The 19,085-nt window shown below is 42.1% G+C and overlaps 1 protein-coding gene across 1 annotated transcript in view; it reads left to right on the top strand.

The window, feature by feature from the left end:
- Positions 1 to 19,085, top strand: part of TTBK1 (tau tubulin kinase 1) — an 88,495-nt gene that overhangs the window by 14,518 nt on the left and 54,892 nt on the right. The window contains exons 3-5 of the mRNA XM_031058296.1: positions 6,474 to 6,547; positions 9,374 to 9,514; positions 10,782 to 10,886. Coding sequence (XP_030914156.1) covers positions 6,474 to 6,547; positions 9,374 to 9,514; positions 10,782 to 10,886 — 320 coding nt within the window. The remainder of the gene's footprint in view (positions 1 to 6,473; positions 6,548 to 9,373; positions 9,515 to 10,781; positions 10,887 to 19,085) is intronic.

Genomic DNA, 19,085 nt, shown 5'->3' on the forward strand with positions numbered 1-19,085 from the left:
TGGTAAGGTAACAGTAATAAGAGTAACAATTGCAATGAGATTTATGATAATTCATGCAGCAGAAGTTACTTCAGTGTTTTGGGTGAACTGATAGGAATGAGACAGCTACTCCATGGAGGTGAATCACAGAATTTTAGCATAAAATTAAAAGATTACATTTTTTAACTTCTTTGTGGAGAATAGTGGTTACTGGTTTTCTGGTGAAAACACAGGAAATATGGAGTCTCTTACAGAAAAAACCAACTTCAAGTTGTAACAATAATGTCACATATTTCCTTCTTAGTATTTATTTGATTCGTTTCATTGCTGCATTGAAAATACATTAGGGATATTTAAGAACTTAAATGAGTAGAAGATTGGAATGAATATTGGTGTCCACCAGTTTGAAATTGATCCTTGTGAAAAAATAGACTCAAAAAAGGATCATAATTTAGGTTCTTTTAGGGGCTGTGTAATGAAAGCTTTTCATGTAATGAAAAATTTAAAGTATTCAAATGGGGACTTTAATCATATCTCTACAAGGTGATGAATATCTCTCCAAGGGTTGAAGGGGTTCTTATACATGAGAACATAATTATTGACTGTCATTTTTAAGTTTCTTCAGAAAAAAGGATGGTGAAGACCATTTCAGTGACTGAAATCTTTTTTACCCCATATTATATGGGATATTGTTATATTCATTGTAGTTAAAAGACTGCAGTAGAAAGAATATTTTTCTATGGCTGAACATTAAAATTTTGCCTTAACTAAATGCTTACAACAAAATGAAACTTTTCTCAAATCAGTGCTTATGAACATTGGGCTGATGTATTCCTCCAATGTTAGGTAATTAACTGGCCAGTACTCTTTATAATATATTGCCCTGCTTTTTGCTTTGTTTTAGTAACAAACAAAAGCAGATACAGAGCATATTTTCTATGGTATAACTTGTGACCCTCTGGAGTATCTGGGTGATTGTTGAGCAGAGCAGTCTAGCAAAGGAGCAAGTGTCATCTGGCAGTTAGTGCAGTAAAATGGTTGTGAGGCTTCCCATACCAAGTACACCTTGGAAAAAAAAATACGTTCCTCCCCCTCCCTTCTTTTTTTTCTGGATTCAAATATGCTTTGCTGCGCTCTTCTATGATCTCCATGCTCGAGGAGGGCATGTGTGAGAAGAGAGGCTATTTCCTGCTGCCTTAAAGGGAATTCATGGATGGACTGACAATTCCAGCATCCTGTCTGCACAGGAGGCAATTAACACGATTGTTCTTGTGTGCTTCATAACTCTGATCAGCCTCAGGACTGAGCTGCAGGAATCCCAGAATCACACCTGACTGTCAGCCTCCATCTGCTACTTCAGCATGGCATGAACTGCTCCAGGAGAGCAAACAGTTGTAATCTGGTGCCTCCTTTAGATGACAAACGAGTGAAAGCCTCTGGAACCCAGAGGGTTTGGTGCTGCAGGCATTCATCCCACCTGTAGGACTGGCTGGCTGTACATGCAGCACTTCTAAATGTGGCCTGCCTTTCCTACACTCTGTTATATTCTTTTTGTTTCATGCAGAAATGGACACAGTTTTCCTTCACCTCCTTTCCTCTATTTTCCTGGTGTTGCTTGTGTTGCAAGACAGTGCACGGCAGAGCTGTTCCAGGCAGAGCCTAGATTCCCAAGACCAACTGGTCAGGTTTTAAAGCCTGTTTTAGACTGGAAAGGAGGATTCAGTATAAAATCATGTCAGTTTGGGGATGCAGGTAATCAAGAACTGTCAGTCCGTCATTTTCAAAAATTATAGTAAGCAGAAACACGTTGTTATCCTAAACAAGCAAAAAATTCTCAAAAAGAATAAAAACTTAAATGCTTTTTCTTTCTGTAAAGTGTTGTGATCCAGAAAATAGTGGTGTTATGGAAGAAACTGATTTAAAAGAATTTTTAGAAATTAGCAAGGATGTGTCTTAAGTCATACCACTGGACACTACCCCTCTGGTTTCACTGAAATGAGTGATTTAGGTGGGCAGGTTTTCCCTGTCAAGAGTTGCTTTTTAATGCTCATCTGTAGTTTTGCAGCAACAAAAAGCATGTGGTGTCCGTGCTTTGCAATTATTTAAAAAAATAAAAGCAAGTTTTAAAAAAATGAGTAATTTACCCTTTTCACCACACAATAGCTCTCATTGTTGCTAGAAACAGTCACTGTGTTTTGGCTTGTGCCTCAATATCCATCCTCTGGTGCTCTGAAAGGGGAACAAAGCAAAGTGGGACTCAGTGTAAATCTGTGAATCATGGCTGGGATGAGTGTGGGCTTGCTCCTGTCCATCCTCTCTGCCACCTGTGTGGGTGGCCAGTTTGCTGAAGCACAGGAGTGTCACGAGATCCTAAAGAAACAGAACTGATTCTTTCTGAGGTTGTCCAGATGTGTTGACTTTGTAGTGACAACTCTGGCTCTGAGGGTCCCTTCACACTGGCAGGCAGCAAGCCATCCCTACTGGGACGTGTGTCACAAAGGTGGGTGGGACAGCTGAGGCTTCCTGCTCGTTCCTTCTTGGTAATACCCACACCAGGATGTGTTCTAGGTCCACACAGTATCCCAAGGGGTTTCCTCAGAAAACCAAAAGCCTGTCAAAATCAACACTGAATTTGCAATGAGCTTGTCAAGAGCAGAAAACCAGTGGCACCCAGTGTCTGTAGCCACCCTCAGGCTGGGGGCCTGGTTTGTGAGAAACAGGGTCAAGGAAGAGCATGTGCCCAGTAGGAGCAAGACCAGGTGAAATGGCAAAAATACAGACATGGTGCTTGCCACTGCAGGGAGAAAATTCCTGCAGCCAAAGCTCACCTGGAGTTGAACTGGCCAGAATTGCAGGGGACAATGAAAAGGAGTTTTTTCAAATATCTTAATGGAAATAGGCAGTGTAGAAATAACATCAGCCCCTTGAAGGATGGGGATGATCACCTCACAGAGACAGGGACAAGGCAGAGGTGTTTAACACATTCTTTGCCTCTGTCTTCAACATGGCTGATGGACTAAGGAGGTCTCAGTGCCCTGAGCTTGGAGGATCTTGACTGTGAGAATGGTCAATTCCCAGCTGACCCTGAAATTGTGCAGAGTCTGCTGCTGCAGCTGGGTCCCTACAAATCTGTGAGGCTTAAAGGAATTCAGCCAAGAATCCTCAAAGAGCTGGCTGATGTCATTGCAAACCCTCTCTCGATGATTTTTGAGTGGTCTTGGGAATCCAGAGAGGTCCCAGCTGACTGGAAGCTGATGAATGTTGTCCTGATTTTCAGGAAGGGAAAGAAGGAGAACCCCAGAAATGACAGGCCTGTCAGTGTCACTTCAGTGCCTGGTGAAGTTACTGAGAAGATGGTTCCAGGAGGCATTGAAAAACAGCTGGGGCAACCCTGGGTGTACAGACTGGGGAATGAAATGCTGGAAAGCAGTGCCGTGGAAAGGGACCTGGGGATCCTGGTCCATGGCAAGTTGAACATGGGTCAGCAGTGCCCTGGCAGCCAGGAGGGACAGCCTGTCCTGGGGGCATCAGGCACAGCATGGTGTCTTAGTTTGGAAAGACAGGTGTCTGCTAAGGAAGGCAGGAGCCACCCCTGAAATGGAGAATGTAAACCCCCTCCCTCTGAATTGCTATAAATTTGAAATTAAGGGGCTCTCCGGCAAAAATATGGGAGCAGGAATAACAGTTCTTTATTAGGGATGAAAATAAAAAGATAAAATAAACAATGCCGTAAACCAAACCAACACTGACAGAGTCAGAACCCAACCTGACACCCTGTGGGTCAGGGTGTTGGTAGCAGTCCCATTGGAATTGTGGCTGCAGCCCTCCTGGAGTATCATGGGTGGTTCTGTTGGAGCAGTGATCCTGTAGAAAATGTGTGGTCTTCCTCTGAAGATCCAGTGGAAGAAGAAGCAGCTGGTCCTCTGGGAAATCCAGTGGAGAAGCGGTGCTGGTGTTCCAGAATCTCCAGAATCCCAGATTATATTCAGGTAGGAACACTTGGCTCTTCCCTCTGGGCAGAGCATCTCCCAATGGGATGCTGTAGTTCTTATCAGCCATGCAGTGACATTCAATGGCCTCTTATCAGCAGATATCTCCCTGGCGGGAGGATTGGTTGTAGAAGAGATAAGGAAAACTGCCCACTTAACAGAAGACAACTGCCATGCAGATGGCAAATAGAAATATGTCTGTACAATTTGCTTGACAATCCAGGACACATGGCCGGCTGGGCAAGGGAGGGGATTGTCCCCTCTGCACTGGGGCAGCCTCACCTCCAGTGCTGGGGGCAGCTTTGGGTGCCACAATATAAAAAAGATATAAAGCTGTAGGGGGTGTCCAAAGGAAGGTGATGAGGATGGTGAAGGGCCTTGAGGGGAAGCCATGTGAGGAGCAGCTGAGGGCACTTGGTCTGTTCAGCCTGGAGGAGACTGAGGGGAGACCCCACTGCAGTTACAGCTTCCTTGTGGGGGGAAGAGGAGGGGCAGGCACTGATCTCTTCTCTCTGGTGACCTGTGACAGGACCTGAGAGAACAGCCTGAAGCTGAATCAGGGGAGATTTAGGTTGGATATGTGGAAAAGGTTCTTCACCCAGAGAGTGGGTGGAACAGGCTCCCCAGGGCAGTGGTCACAGCACCAAGCCTGACAGAACTGAAGAAGCATTTGGACAATGCTCTCAGGCACACGGTGTGACTATTGAGGATGGTCCTGTGTAGGGCCAGGAGTTGGACTCAATGATCCTTGTGGGTCCCTTCCAACACAGAAGATTCTGTGATACACTGAAGAGAGTGCTTTCCTAATCTCTGAATATCTTTTCCTGAAATATGGTGGTTTGTGACATGCCTTGATGGTTTCAGCATGGTCTTGCACATTCAGTCCTGAGCCTGGATAATGTCCATGCCAGAATCATGAAGGATCTGCAGATACATAACATTCTTGTTCATCTAACCAGATATAGGTCAATACTAGGACTGGTGTTTGTTTGTCCTAAACCTGTTCTTCCAAAGGGTCTCTATTCCTCCAGTTCTGGTTGCCAGCAGCTCTGTTACCTCCTTATGGTAGGAGAGAGACTGTGGTTGTCCTGGTGGGATGCTGCTGGGCCCTAAAGGGCAAGCTCTTGATGCTCTTACTGAGGATCCTGGCATGGAGCTCCATATTCAACAGCTGTGTGCACTGCACTGGTCAAAGCTCTGGTTCTGCAGTGAAAAAGCTGTTCCTTTGATTCCTGCCGAATGTGCTACAGGCAGTGCAGTAACTCATTAATCTATGTGTTCATGTTCTTCCCTTTTTTCTTTAAAACTGGGAATTTTCAAACAATAAGCTTTGGTTTAAAAACGAATTCAAATCACCATTGCTTAAGTGCTACAAAGAAACATAGGGCAAAGTTATGCAATGATACTCATGCCCTTCCCTGCTTAGAAACCCCACCAGGAACCAAGAGTTCACCAAAGTGGTGTATATCAGCCTTTACTCTGTTATCAGCAGCCTGCTATTAGGGGAATGTGGTATTTTCTGGAGTCCCCCAGATAGAGAAGGAATTGAGAATCTAACTCCATGTTCTCAGAGGGATAATTTATTATTCTATTCTATTCTGTTCTATTCTATTCTATTCTATTAATGCTATACTAAGCTATACTAAAGAATAGAGAAATGATACTTACGAAAGGCTTAACAAGATACTAATGAAAAATTCATTACACTCTCCAGAGCCTCGACACAGCCTGGCTGTGATTGGTCATTAGGTTAAAACAATTCACATGCTGGATAAACGCTCTCCAACCACATTCCAAAGCAGAAAAACATAGGAGAAGCAAAGGAGATAATATTGTTTTCCTTTTCCTCTGAGGCTTCTCAGCTTCCCAGGAGAAGAATCCTGGGCAAGGGGATTTTTCAGAAAAATATGATGGTGACCAGGGAATTCATGCCTCATCCTTCCCCTTCTGAGAATCCAGAGAGCAAACCATCCCAAATCCATTACAGGTCAGGGTCTGAAACCACAGCCTCTGCTTCCCCCCCTGAGGACCAGCTGAGTAATGTGGGCTGCCTGAGTTAGTTTGATTTTGCCTGCATAGGTGTAGTTTGTACTAACATCCTGCCCGAACTGAATGGCCCCATTTTTTTTTTTCTTTCTGTTGTTATGAAATTGCTTTTATGTTTCAGTGGAGTATTTCCATAAACATTTTTGGTTTTCAGTTGTGTCTGACTATAAAAATCAGGGTTTTGTATTATAAAAATCAGGGTTTGCTCATGTTGAGGTAGCATTAGATTAGCTGTTTCAGGGTGAGCAGTGCTTGTAGGTAAGTGTGGTGGTGGTGTGTACAAGTCAGCTTGTACGAGTAAAGTTGGTGTAATGAGCTGAGCTCAGTTTTTTATGCATAACTCCTTACCTGATACCATTTTATGGGTACCAGCCCTGAATCAGAAACCATTTCTCTAAACATCATGATCACAGGGTTGTTATCTTGTGTTCTATTCTGTTCATTTCTGTTTCTTTTCAGGGAAGGATCATGTTTGCAGATTCATTGGCTGTGGAAGAAATGAAAAGTTTAATTATGTGGTCATGCAGCTTCAGGTGAGTTCTGTGCTTTGCCTCTCCTGTCTGTCCAATAGAGATGGCATCACTGGGAAGGATTTACACTGAGAGAAAAAGGCCAAGCACTGGTGTAAAGACTTGGTTGTACACAGAAAGAGGGTGGAATGGAAGAGAGTGAGAAGAGCTGGTTGTTGCTCTTGATATGCCTTGGGATGGCTCCAGTCAAAATGTGCTAAAATATTTCATAGCTCTGCTCTTCTGTTTAAGATGACTTTCTGTCAATTTTCTGGGGAAAGCACTCAATTCAGAATGCTCACAGGAGCAACCCACAGCAGTAGCAGCTCTTTGGAATACCTCCTGCTGGGCTGTGATGCAGCGTTCAAAATATGCCTTGTATCAGAGCTCAGGGTGAGCCATGGTGTCACAGCAGCAGCACAGTTTCTCTGTGAAAGGCCGTGATCTCTGGCTCCCCTGTCTCTCCCAAGCTCAGCAGTAACTCAGCTTCTGCTGTGGAAGTGTTTCCTCCCATTTGAACACTGCTGATATCAAGTCAATAAGGGCAAATACTTGGGTAGCTGCCACATGGTGACTGCACTGCTAGGCAGTAGGTGAAGCAAAACAGGTACCAGCAAATACCAGTATTTCTTTAAAATAAACTTTTGATTCTTTTGTAGTTTTGCTTTGCAAGACAGTTGTATAAAACCAGTAAACTCCTGGTGCTTGATTTTGCCTTTTATGCACCATTGGCATCCCAACTGCTGTTATGGATAGAAAAAATACTTTACTTTCTAAACAAACCTGGCTACTGCTGCTGCTGCTGCAGTGTGAGCATGAATATGATTCATGAAAGGGCTAGCCTGGAGCTCATGGAAGAACGAGGCTTCTACCCTCCCAATCCTGTCCTTACCAAGCCTGATAAAAGGGACTTTATCTTGGAAAGAAATTTCTCTGCATGGATTCTCTTACTTTCTCGTTTGTTCTTGACTATGTAACCGAGCTCGTAGAGTAGGCAGAGCTAAAAATAATTTCATTATTTGCAGATGAAGATGTTGATACATAAGGCATTAGCTAGTTCTGCACCATCACTGTTCAGGCTAAAATTCTCCTTCAACTTCAAGACCTGCTGAGACATGGTTTATCACGTGTCACTCTTAATGTTGTGTACTGCAGTTCTCCCTTCAGTCACCAGGACTGAGGCTTCCACTCTCAAGCTTTGCAACTCATTGCGTCTGCACTGTTCCATAATCAGCCTGACAGTGTTTATTTGGAAAATAATGCTCATTTGGTGTCTTCTCCTGGTAGCAATAGCAGCTGGGGAAACTTACAGCACATTTCAGTGTGCAGCCCTGAAAAAAATGAGCCTTGCTTTCCATATTATCATTGGATAAGAGAGCTGGTGTTCAAGGAGCAGCTTTACAGTGGAAAGCAAGATCTGCTGTCAGTTCAGTAACTTGGATGTTTCAGAACAGCAATGGCAAAGCTGTGCTGCCTCTAGTGAAGTGTCACAGAAATTCAAGCAGATAACCACTAGAGAGGTGGTTTAGTTTGATTTTGTTCATGTTAAGGAGCAAACCTGGGTGGACTGCTGTATCTGGGCTTGGCTGTATCTATGAGATGGCCTGTGTCAGGTGTGATTCTTCAAGGGTCCAGAGCCTGAAGTGAAACATGGCTCAAAACAATTTGAGAGACTTGTCATATGCTACATGAGCCAGCTGGCACCTTGATGTCTGTACATAACTTCAGAACTGGGAATAAGGGGATGAAGAGATGGCATTTGGAAAATGCCTGTTTTCTTCAAAAATCTCTGTTTTCTTCTCAACTGTTTGGAATTTTTTATATATTTGCTGTTGAGAATTTTGCTTGAATTCATGTGGACTTGTATTATAAGCGTATGTCTTCTAGATTCTAGATGTCTTCTGTGTATGTCTTTACAGAAGCAGAAGAGATTCTAAAGCATAGCAATGAACAGCATGTCCCTATAGCTTTTATTCCTTGTGAATGTTCTCTGAAACAGCAGGCTCTTGTTCCTAGTGTTTTTAATGAGTTGGTAACTGCATTAGTTCTGTGGGTTACAAGAGCACTCTGCCATGGAATACAGTCATTTTAGTAGCTTCTCTTTACAAAGCTAAAGAGGTACAGACAAAACTGAGATGACAGACATCAAATAACACTGGGATTTTTTTCTTGCATTTACTCTGTCATTTTTTTCCTTTTTCTTTCCTAAATTGTCTTGATTTTCATGCATAGCTGGTAGCCCTTTTGTTTTTCCTCCGAAATTTAATTAACTGCAGGTAAATTAGTAATTTGTTTTGATAAGTATTAAGTCAGTGGAAAAATCCTCCTCTCCTGATTTTGGGTATGATTTTCTTGATAGACAACTTTCCCCATCGTGGTGCTGCCACAACAACGCTGGCTTGAGCTTGAACCGGACAATGTGTGCTAGGAAGTTTCTGATGAAACTGCAGCACCATGACCTGCTGATCGAATTTGTACTACTTTAATCTTTAGAAAGCTCAGAGAGCCGTCAGAGGTTGTGCTAAAATCAGCTTCTGTATGGTCTGGGTTTAACAGTGAGGAGATGCTGGTCTCTCCAGTCTGAGGCACTGCTGTCCATGCCATGGCTAATGTACAAATAGTGACCAGCTAACTTCTCAAGATAACAGTCTGGGATCTTCTTATAAGCAAATGCATCACTTAAAAACTAAAATGAACAACTGGAAGATCTTACACAAGAAATAAATCAGACATGACGTGAGCTCCTCTCTGAGTAGCATGTCTGCTTTTTTGGTGTTGCATGTTAGAACTCACAGCTGTGAAAGGCTCTGCTTTCCTGTGGTGGTTTAAGTGTCCTATTGACTGTTTCAGGGCAGAAATCTTGCAGATCTCAGAAGGAGTCAGCCTCGAGGGACTTTCACACTGAGCACAACGCTGCGATTGGGCAAACAGATTCTGGAATCAATAGAAGCCATTCACTCTGTGGGATTCCTGCATCGGGACATCAAGCCTGTACGTTGTTTTGGAAATTTCCTTTGGTTTTATGACTGTTTGTTCTGCTTGAATCAGTAAAGACAGTGGGAGTATGGGCAGGTCTCAGCAGATACATTTAGGCTTCCCTGCACACTCCCACTGTGTGACATGTTTGGTATTTTCTGTAGGTGCAGAATAGTAATATTGTATTGTCCTTCCCTTAAATGCAAAGCAAACCACCTTTTATTGGCAGAGGCTGCTCCATGGTGGGTTGGTAGCTGTCAATCATACTTGCACCAGTCAAGATCCCATGATTGAAGCAGTCCAGTTCTGAATGGCCCTTTGGAGCCCAGCCAATTATCACTGTAAAAGTTGTTCAGAAAGGAAGTCTTGTTCTGTGACGCATCACTTGAATAAATCTTAATTCACGTATTTGACTTAGCTAAATCATAATCTTAATCCTATATGAGTGATTGCCAAAAGAATTGGAGCAGTTTCCAGTGTCAGAAACACAGTCACATTGTTGGTCATCTGCCTAGGCAAAGCACAGTAATTCCAAGCCTCATTGTAGAAGCCAGTCTTCTTTCTACAGCTCTTCACTACTTGACCTGAACACTTGTTGCTGTGCCCTACCTGTGACCAACTTCTTTCTAGCAAACTCATTTGCTCCTTTTAAAATCAGCTTCTTTTGGCTGACTGGATTCAGCTGAAAACCAGCCACTGATGAGATTAGCTATAAATACTTTAGCATCCACCCATTGTGATAAAGGATAGAACTTTAGGACTGAGGTTAAAAAAAGGAGTTGCTCCATTTGCTTGTTATTGGTTTATTTACTAAGAACCAAGCCTGGTGTTTTCTATATGCCTCAATGTTCAGATAGATCTAGGCAGTGCAATGCAGTAAATGGAGATCCTGGGAGTTAGGGCAAAATAATTCATGCTAGCAGCTGAACTATGAACAGAAGCATTTGCCTACAAGAACTCCAACCTGTTATGCAAATCATGGAGTTCTCACTGCAGAACTAGTGGTGTTAAATGTAGCTCTCTGTCAGAGCAGCAGAAATTTAGCTAACCTACTGTGAATTTTAGCAATTTTGAGACTCCTCAGTCTCTCATCTGCAAAGTGAACTTCTTATCAAGGCAGTGATTCTCTAATCATGATGTTTAAGGTGCATCTTAAAATGAATCTCTTTGACTTGTTTCCACCAGAGGCATGTGGAGCTACATGATGAAATTTTGCTAACAAATGGCCGCTCTTACCCAAGCTGCTGGCATCAGTTTGACTTTTCTTTCCTTCTTTGTCCAGTCCAACTTTGCCATGGGCCGGTTACCTTCAACGTACAGGAAGTGCTACATGTTAGACTTTGGGCTGGCCCGCCAGTACACCAACACTACTGGGGAAGTTCGACCAGTAAGTACATTTCAGGCAGTATTTTTCCATTTCTGCAACTGATTAGGAATGGAAAGGTTTTGTGGCTCTGTTTGTTTTGTTGCTGTTGTGCGTGGTTGTTACATTGCACTGCATTTTCTGCAAGGTGAGAAGCAGCAAGTGACTTCAGCTGGGTTGGGGATCTAAGAAGGGATGATAGATCTTGTCTTAAAAGATGTGTGGCTTTTTTTTTAAATTTCCTTTAGGGTAATTGTGTTTTCCACAGGTTTGCAATGCTTACTGAGTACAATATGGACTAACAAAGAGGGTGAGCCCAGTGCTGGCCTTGTAACTTTTGTAGCCCCAGGGGACTGGTCTAGTTCAGTTCTCTGTGGTCTGGGGAAACAGGTTGATGTATTCTTAAAGCTTTTGATGAAAAAGTGTGCTAGAAGTTAAAAGCTGACCTGATCTCTGGGGCTGAGCTTACTGTGAGCTGCAGCCTGTAATGCTGTTCTCACCCTTCCTGGCTTTGGTTTTATGTCAACTGCCCCTATCCAGATTTCCTAGCAGGGATATTTCAGTGTGCCTGCCTGGTAAGGGCAGGGGGCATGACTTGTGCTATGTAATATGGGTTTTATCTTCAGTTCTTTTACCAGCATGTTGTTATCTGGGGTCACTCATAAGGATGTGTAAAGCTTCAGGTATTCTAGGATCTGTCAGAGAATTCCTAGATTTATTTCAGAACACAGTGCAAGCAGAGAGTGCTCATACAATATCTCTGTTTATCATCCTAGGCTTGCAGCTTTGGATCTGCACACTTTTTCCACCTACAAGATAATTGTTGTTCTGGAAAGTGTTGATAATGTGCTAGCTAAACACAGAGACTCTGTAGTGCAGCCTATGTTTGGGGAGTGGGAAGAAAGCAAAGGCCAGTGAGCAGATTTTGTGTCTTTAGCAGATCAATATAGCTGGGGAGTTTTTTTTCTTTTTTTTTTCTTCTTTCATAAGTCTTTTCTGTTTTCTTTTTCTGTGTAGTTGGGAGCAGCTGCAAAGGTTGTGCCTGCCTCTTATTCTTAGAGAGGCACACATTATATACTACTGGACTTGCTTGTCAATGGTTTTTAGTTTGGGGATAACCCTTCTCCATATTGCCCTTCACAAAATATAGTCCCATTCCTTTCCTCTTTCTGCAGTCAGAATTGAAGTCCATTACAGCTTGAAACTGGTACTTGATTTTCTGCAAAATTCCTTCTTTTCTTAATGAAATAATTATTTACGTCTGTATTTCAAGTCCCATTGTTTGAACACTGTTCTTTCTTTACAATTAAAGAAATTAATTTTTCCACATCTCTTCTTTTGAATCCTCTATTTTGTTCCTTTCTCACCGTAATTTAAAATTATTTCACTTTTAGTTTGCCCCTGGGCCCTGTTTTTAGAAACAGCTCTACATCCAGCCTTTTCCAGGGAAAAGATTCTTCAGCTGTGTCTTGCAAGCTGTGTCCTGCTTGGGCTGGTGTGGGTGAGGGGGGCTTTGTCAGAGTTTAGGACTCTGAGAAAGTTTGTCTTCATTCTGCTCAACCTGGTGGTTCATTGCTTGCTTGACACAGATGGGTCTCATAGAAGGAAGAATGAGGTATGATCTGTTCCTAAAAAGATACATGCCATCCCCAGAGGGGTGGGAGTGTGCTATCCTGAAAGTGGTGAAAAGTCTCCATTCATTTGGGATCTAGGAGGATCATGCAGGGTGTAGTCTCATATACCTAATGTACCTGTTCTCCCACGCCACACTTCAGGGGGTCAGGCTTTTTGACAGAAATGATACCGCAAAAAAAACCACATAAATATTCACTTCAGTGCCTTTTAACATTATGCAATAGTCACTGGGCTCTTTGCTCCTTTTGTGTCCCTGCTGCCTGATACCGCTTTGAGTCCCACTTATCAGACCAAGGCATTTGTCTGGAGAAGCACAGAGTGATTGCTGCCCAAGTAATGCACTGAGGATTAGGAAGGAGATGGATGGAAGGAGATGGGTGGTATGAAGGCAAGAGAGATGAACCATTTTGTGGTGTTTTTGCATTTGGGTTTTTTTAATAAGAACTTTATCACTTGTTTCACTGAAGAGATATTATTTCAGCCCAGTAAGGTAAATTCTTTTTTCTCCATTCTCTTTCCTTTCATTTATCCATGGAGAAGACATTTTTCAGATTTATCTGAAAAATCCTGAGCCCAGTATTTCTGTGGTTTGGTTCTGAGGTAAAATACACAAGATAGGTGAGGGAAGGGGCATGCTCCCTTTTTTTGGAAGCGTGTCTGGATTTTGCTTTCAGTCATATTCAGTTTGTTAACAGAAATTTTCTGCTCACATAGGTTCTCTGCAGTTTCCTACAGTTTCAGAAGCATTGTCATACTTTATGAATAATACTGTAAAAGTATCAGCTGTTTTCATATCCTCTGAAATTCAGAGCCACAATCTTATTATCACCTTTTAAAAAAAATTCTGAATGACTTTCTAGTAATACAGATAATGAGCTGGGTCTTTAGGATGCTGTGGATTTGTTGGATTTTGGGTTTTTTTTTAACTTACCTCTTGCCTCTTACTTTCTAGACACTGATTAAAGCTTTGAAGTGGGATCATTTCAAGGGCTGTCCCAGCAGCTTTTATAAAGGGAGCTGTTACTCTCCTGAGCCTTTGAGGAGTGTTATGGATTTGATCTCTGTATCTCTACAGAGGATGCATACTTGACACTTCAGCTTGATAGACCAGCATTTGTGAAGTTATGGCCCACTTGACATAACTAAATCCAGATTTATTCTGAATCTGAATTTATCCTGTGCTTCTAGGAAAACAAATCTGATCTCCCTTGTGTGGGATGCTAATATTAGCACAAATGCTAGTCCTTGGAGAAGAGCTGTTGTGGCACAGATTTGCTTTCATAGGAATGGTCTCACCCCTCTACTGCTTGCCCATTGCCACGTGTTACAAAGTCTGCTGGGCAGCAGTCTGCAGGAACTTACCTTGCTCCATAAAACAGAAGATGGTTGAGCCCAGAAGGTGTGTAAGGAAGCATCCTGGGCTCTCTCACACCCTTGCTTTAAGTGCTGTCACAGCTGCTGCAGCTCTGTTAGTTATCAGTTTACTGTGCTGCTTATAAATGCCATAAAGAGAGGGGGAAAATTAAATCAAAATTCTCATGCTTTTCATGCCAAAGTTTTTGTTAAACATTAAGAACCAGCCTCACAGTTAAACTTTGATATAAAGGAAATCATGTTCTGAATTTGGCTGATTTCAAAACTCCTTGTTTATTGCCTCTTTAGAGGACAGCTATAGTTGACACCACTCAAATGAGAGAAATGTGTTTTGCAGTGCAATTTCTTGTACTGTGGACCTTTTGAGAGGCTGATGTTTTTGAAAACTCAGCTGTACTGTATGGACTAGCTTGCCCTTGCCTGTATGCACAAATTCTGCAGGTGATGTGCTACTTTCCCTTAGAAAAGCTGTGTAGACTTTTCCTAATTAGAAAGGTAGCTATCCCAGGTAGTTACACTTCTGCTGTTTCTGTTCTTTAGGAGAGTGTCAAATTTTCATTCTGAACCATCATTATGCCTTTTAAAAATTACTATTGCCCATGCCAGATGGAACAGAATACATCTGCCCAGCTCCCTGTGACCTTACCTGTAGGATATCCAGAAGCATCTCCCATAGGAGTGGAGGCAGGTTACCTGAGTGCTGCAATTGTTATGGTCCATATGGAACAGGCTGATGAAAACTACACCACCTTTTTAGTGCCTTTGTACAAATCTAGACGAGGTAACAGTTGCTGATGCATGGGATACCACCTGTCCAGTTTCAAAGAAGGTGTTGCACATCTAAGCAGTGTTCAGAAGACAGTAATGACAAACTTGCATGAAGTGGGATTGAAAAGATGGTGATTATAACATGCACAAGAAGATGAATGAAAGGAATTTTATTAAAGTCTGTAAAATACTAGTTAGTAAGTGCTTGCAGTTGAGGATACTAAGAGGATACTCTTCTGAGAAATGAGAACAGTTTTTTCTTCCTGATTTTCTCCCCTTCCTTTATTCCCTCCCTCCTAAAAAGTCTGTTTTGTGGAGAATTCCAAGACCTTTCATAACAAATTTTATATTACAGGATGCAGTGATCTGTTTTAAGGATTTAACTGTTATTTCCCCTAGATGCAACCTTCTGCTGTGGTTCAGATAGAGACAGGAGCAGTCTTTTATTCACCATGGTTGTACAGCTCACCTTTGCCATGCAGCAGTATCAGTAGTCAGTGCTAAGACAACAGAACTAAGCAACTGGGGAATGAACTGAGAAAATTTTAGGGTTTTTTAAATATGTAGAATTCTCTTCTTTAGAATGTGCACAAGTCAAATTTTTCATCTTGCATTAATTTTTATAGCAGAGAGCTGGACTAGCAGAATCTGTTTGATATGGAGAGCTAAGGCTAAGAAGAAAATGTGAACTTGAAGGGGGAAATGAACATAAACATTGTTATGTAGATGATGAACAACATATGCTTATGTAATGGAGGTGTTGTGAGTCATGAAGGTCTTCTGTGCTAATGTAGGTCAGGTTTTGGACAAGAACTCCTTGATCCTTGCTTGGCTCTGCCTGTTTTGTCACGTGCAGTACAGAAGGCATTGTGCCTTTGCTCTGTTTGTGACACCCTGACTTCAGAAACACATTCCCCGTGGCTCCACAAATATTAATTGCAACCATTCAAGGGTTTAGCAGCTTGATCTTAATTATTTATTTGAAAATAAAGGCTGTGTTTTTTCCTGAAGCCTCTCTCCCGTTGCAGGATATGACAGTGGACTGTTCTGCTCAGCAAGCATTTCATTTTAGCTTAGTCAGCTGCAGCCCATTGATTAGATCCCCATCTCCTCGTGGCTCAGACTGCACTGCAGCAGTTTGCAGTGCCTTGCTGGAGAGACTGCACATGCACGAGGCAGTCAGTGGGCACAGGGATGATGGTGTAGGCAGGACAGTGCACACAGCCTGTGCAGAAGAGCGTGAGGAAGGCTGAAGAAATGTGTCAGCTAATTGAGAAAAAGGTATTTATTTTCCAAATGTCTGGGCATAGTGTTAAAAATAAACTTTGCTGCAGTGAGCAAGGTATTAGAAGAGGAGATGATGGCATGTTTTTCTACTAAGTAGTTTTCCCCCCCCACTGGAAAATGAGCTATAAAATAACACAGAGGACAGGAACTTCTACATCCTAATACCCCAGATAGACAGAGAAGCCCAGTAGCTTTATACCTGCTTTGTACTTGAAATACATGTAAATCTGTAGTATTGCATAAGAAATGAACATTTTGGAGTAGAATAACAGATTTGTGGAGCTGTATTACTATATTAGCTTGGGTGGGATCATAATTTTTGTCTCAAATTTTGTATTGTAAAAAGGTAATCACAGAATAGGTTGAAAACACAGCACAGTCACATTTGTTCAGAGATGAGGGAAAGGAAAAAGAATGGACCTAAGTCTTAAAAACACTGCACATTTAATATATAGTAGAAATGCAGTTTCACTGGGAACAGGTTAGTTATAAAACAGATTATCACAAAAATTATGTTATGGTTCTCATTGTTACTTTAATTGCTGGAGTAGCAAATTTGGACTTGAGAAGTGAGATTATGTTCTGATTTAAAATGCCACAGTTACAGAAATCCAATGCTGTTCAAATTACATGTATGGAAAGCAGACCAGGTGATGGATTTGAAACTCTCTTAGCCAGCAGGGAATCTGGTATCTTGCTACATGTGCCTGTTTCTCTGCTCTCCTCGTTGTAAAGCCCAGGGTCAGCCAGGGTGACCTCAGATCATCTACATCAGGTTGGTGTTGGTTTTATTTTACACACCAGCTGCTGAGGGGGTGAGGGAAAAGGAAGGACAACTCAGACTCAGATTTTATGTATACCTGCTGGGGACTGAGATCCCATTTTCCATCTCTGAGTGCTTTTACTACCAAGCTGCGGGGGGGTATACATTACGTCTGAATGTGTCCTTTCCTTCTGGCTGATGCTATTCCACTTGAAGCTCTGATTATTCTTCCCACTGGAAAATGGAGGGGGGAATATAAAACTCTTACTGTGGCCAGTGATGAGGGAGCAGAGGCTTTGCTCCCTAAGTGAGTGAATATTGGATTTGAGTTGGATTGCAGGTCAGATTTCCCCTCAGTCAGGTAAGTGCATTTGCTTCCAGGTCATACACTTCCTCCCTCTTGGTAATAATTATTCATGTATTCCATGCAAAAGGTATCATTTCCAACCTGTGTGTTTTTAACTTGCATCTCAAAGCACCCTGTGGCTTAGGGATGAGAGTGTACTCTGGAAGGAGGGAGATGGGGTTTACATGTGGGGAGGTTTGAACTTCAGTGTGCTGCATCTCAGTGATTGCCACAGCTGCCTTTTGTCTTCTTCCTTTTGATGGAAAGGAATCATCATCTCCATCTGGTTCCAGGAAAGTGTTTTGAGCTCTAAATCCCAAAGGAGATGTGACTCCAAAACATTTCCATTTCAGTAGTTCCCTTGGTCTGTTTCAGTGGATGAAAATTGTCTCTTTCTTACTTAGCACTCTGTTCTTTCTGTGGGGATATTCTGTGCTGCTTTTCACCTTATGGGACCTGGCATGTAAGAAACAAGTGCAGCTCTGAGGCCAAAGCTCTCTTGTTAAAAATCATGATAACTGAATAATAGGATTACAACTGAAATAAGCTTTTGACTAAAAAAAAATACTCGTTCTTTGTTTTTGCTGTGAGAAAGGCATTCTCATCTTCAGCACAAGTTCAAGTGCTGTCATCATGTGATGCATGCTATTTAAAAAGACAAAATACCTTGTTCTTTAATGATGTTGAATTCATTGGAGGTTTTGAACTCTCCTAAAGTAAAGTAGGATTGATGGCATTTTAACTCAACTGCTTTGTGTCTTTTGATTTGGAAAGAATAGCAGGAGACTTAAATAGCTTTCTCAAAACTAAATTTCATGCTAAATTTATGGGATTCTTAGGATTTGCACATTTTTAGGAAAAGGGAATAGTAAGACTCGAATAAGAAACTCCATTGTGTGGATTGCTTTTGATTACTTGATTTCTATTGGAATAAGTGTCTCTCAGTCTAGGTCTTTCCTCAGGTCACTGAATTGAGTTTTAAGGTTATATAATATATTATAATATTAATTTTTGCCTCTGATGAGGATGTCCCTCAGATTTCTCTGCTGTGCCATTCACAGATACAATGACTGCTCATGTGACCTAAAAGCAGCCCTGAGTTTCATCCTGCTCTCTCCCAAACCACCATTCTGCATCCCCCCACGGACAGTGGAGCACGGCAGCAGTCACCAGGGAAAGGGAACATGCCTGAAGTTGGCAGCTGTGAAACCTGTAAAGTTGGCAAGCCACTGTTTGTATGGAGATTGATTGTGAGAAAGCAAGGTAGTGGTTGCAGAAAAAAACCAAATATCTTGGGTGAGAACCCGTAACAATTCAAATAGGAAAGGGGATGTTGCTGTTGATGTTTAGAAACTTATGTGCTAATGTTAGAACTTGCTCTGGATGAAAAGGGCAAGAGATGAGGGAGCAAATCCCCTTGTAGGCTATTAGATCAGTTTGGTTAGAGGAAGGAAGGGAGGAGCACACATCAGATAATTGTAGGAAGGAAAAGCGCAGTAGAAGTGTACGAGTGGCCTCTGTGGTAAGGCTGTCTGCATGGCTGCTCTCAGCTTTGTTTCTCCAGTTATTAGGTGTGATATGCAGGCAGGGGAAGGTTTTCCCTAGAGGGCCCCCTCTCACCACTTACAGAGCACTCACAAATCACACAGGCTCACAAAAGGCTTGGTGTGTTTCATGTCTAAATGAAACTCAGCACAGGATGGGCCAACAGCCCTGGGAAGGGTGATGGGAGATGGCAACAGCTAAATAAGACACAGGTTTCTGTTGGGATACAATATTGAATGTTTTTTAATTTATTTCTGTTTAATTTTTTCTCATTTTGTTGGTTTTTTTTATCATGTTTTTCTTTGGGTTTCTCTCTGTTTTACAGTTCTTTTGGGCTCTTCTTTTGAGGCTGTGTTTGATGCGTTGGCTTCCCATCCGCTGCTCGTAACCATCTCTGCTATGAGTTGTGAGTGAGCCATCACCATGCTTCTGGGTTTTCATTTTGGTTTGTGCTTTTGTTATATATGGAAGTCCAAATTACACCTGGTTTTCCTTTTTCCCTCAT

This window comes from Geospiza fortis, unplaced genomic scaffold (assembly GCF_000277835.1).
Source record: "Geospiza fortis unplaced genomic scaffold, GeoFor_1.0 scaffold275, whole genome shotgun sequence".
Lineage (NCBI taxonomy): Eukaryota > Metazoa > Chordata > Aves > Passeriformes > Thraupidae > Geospiza > Geospiza fortis.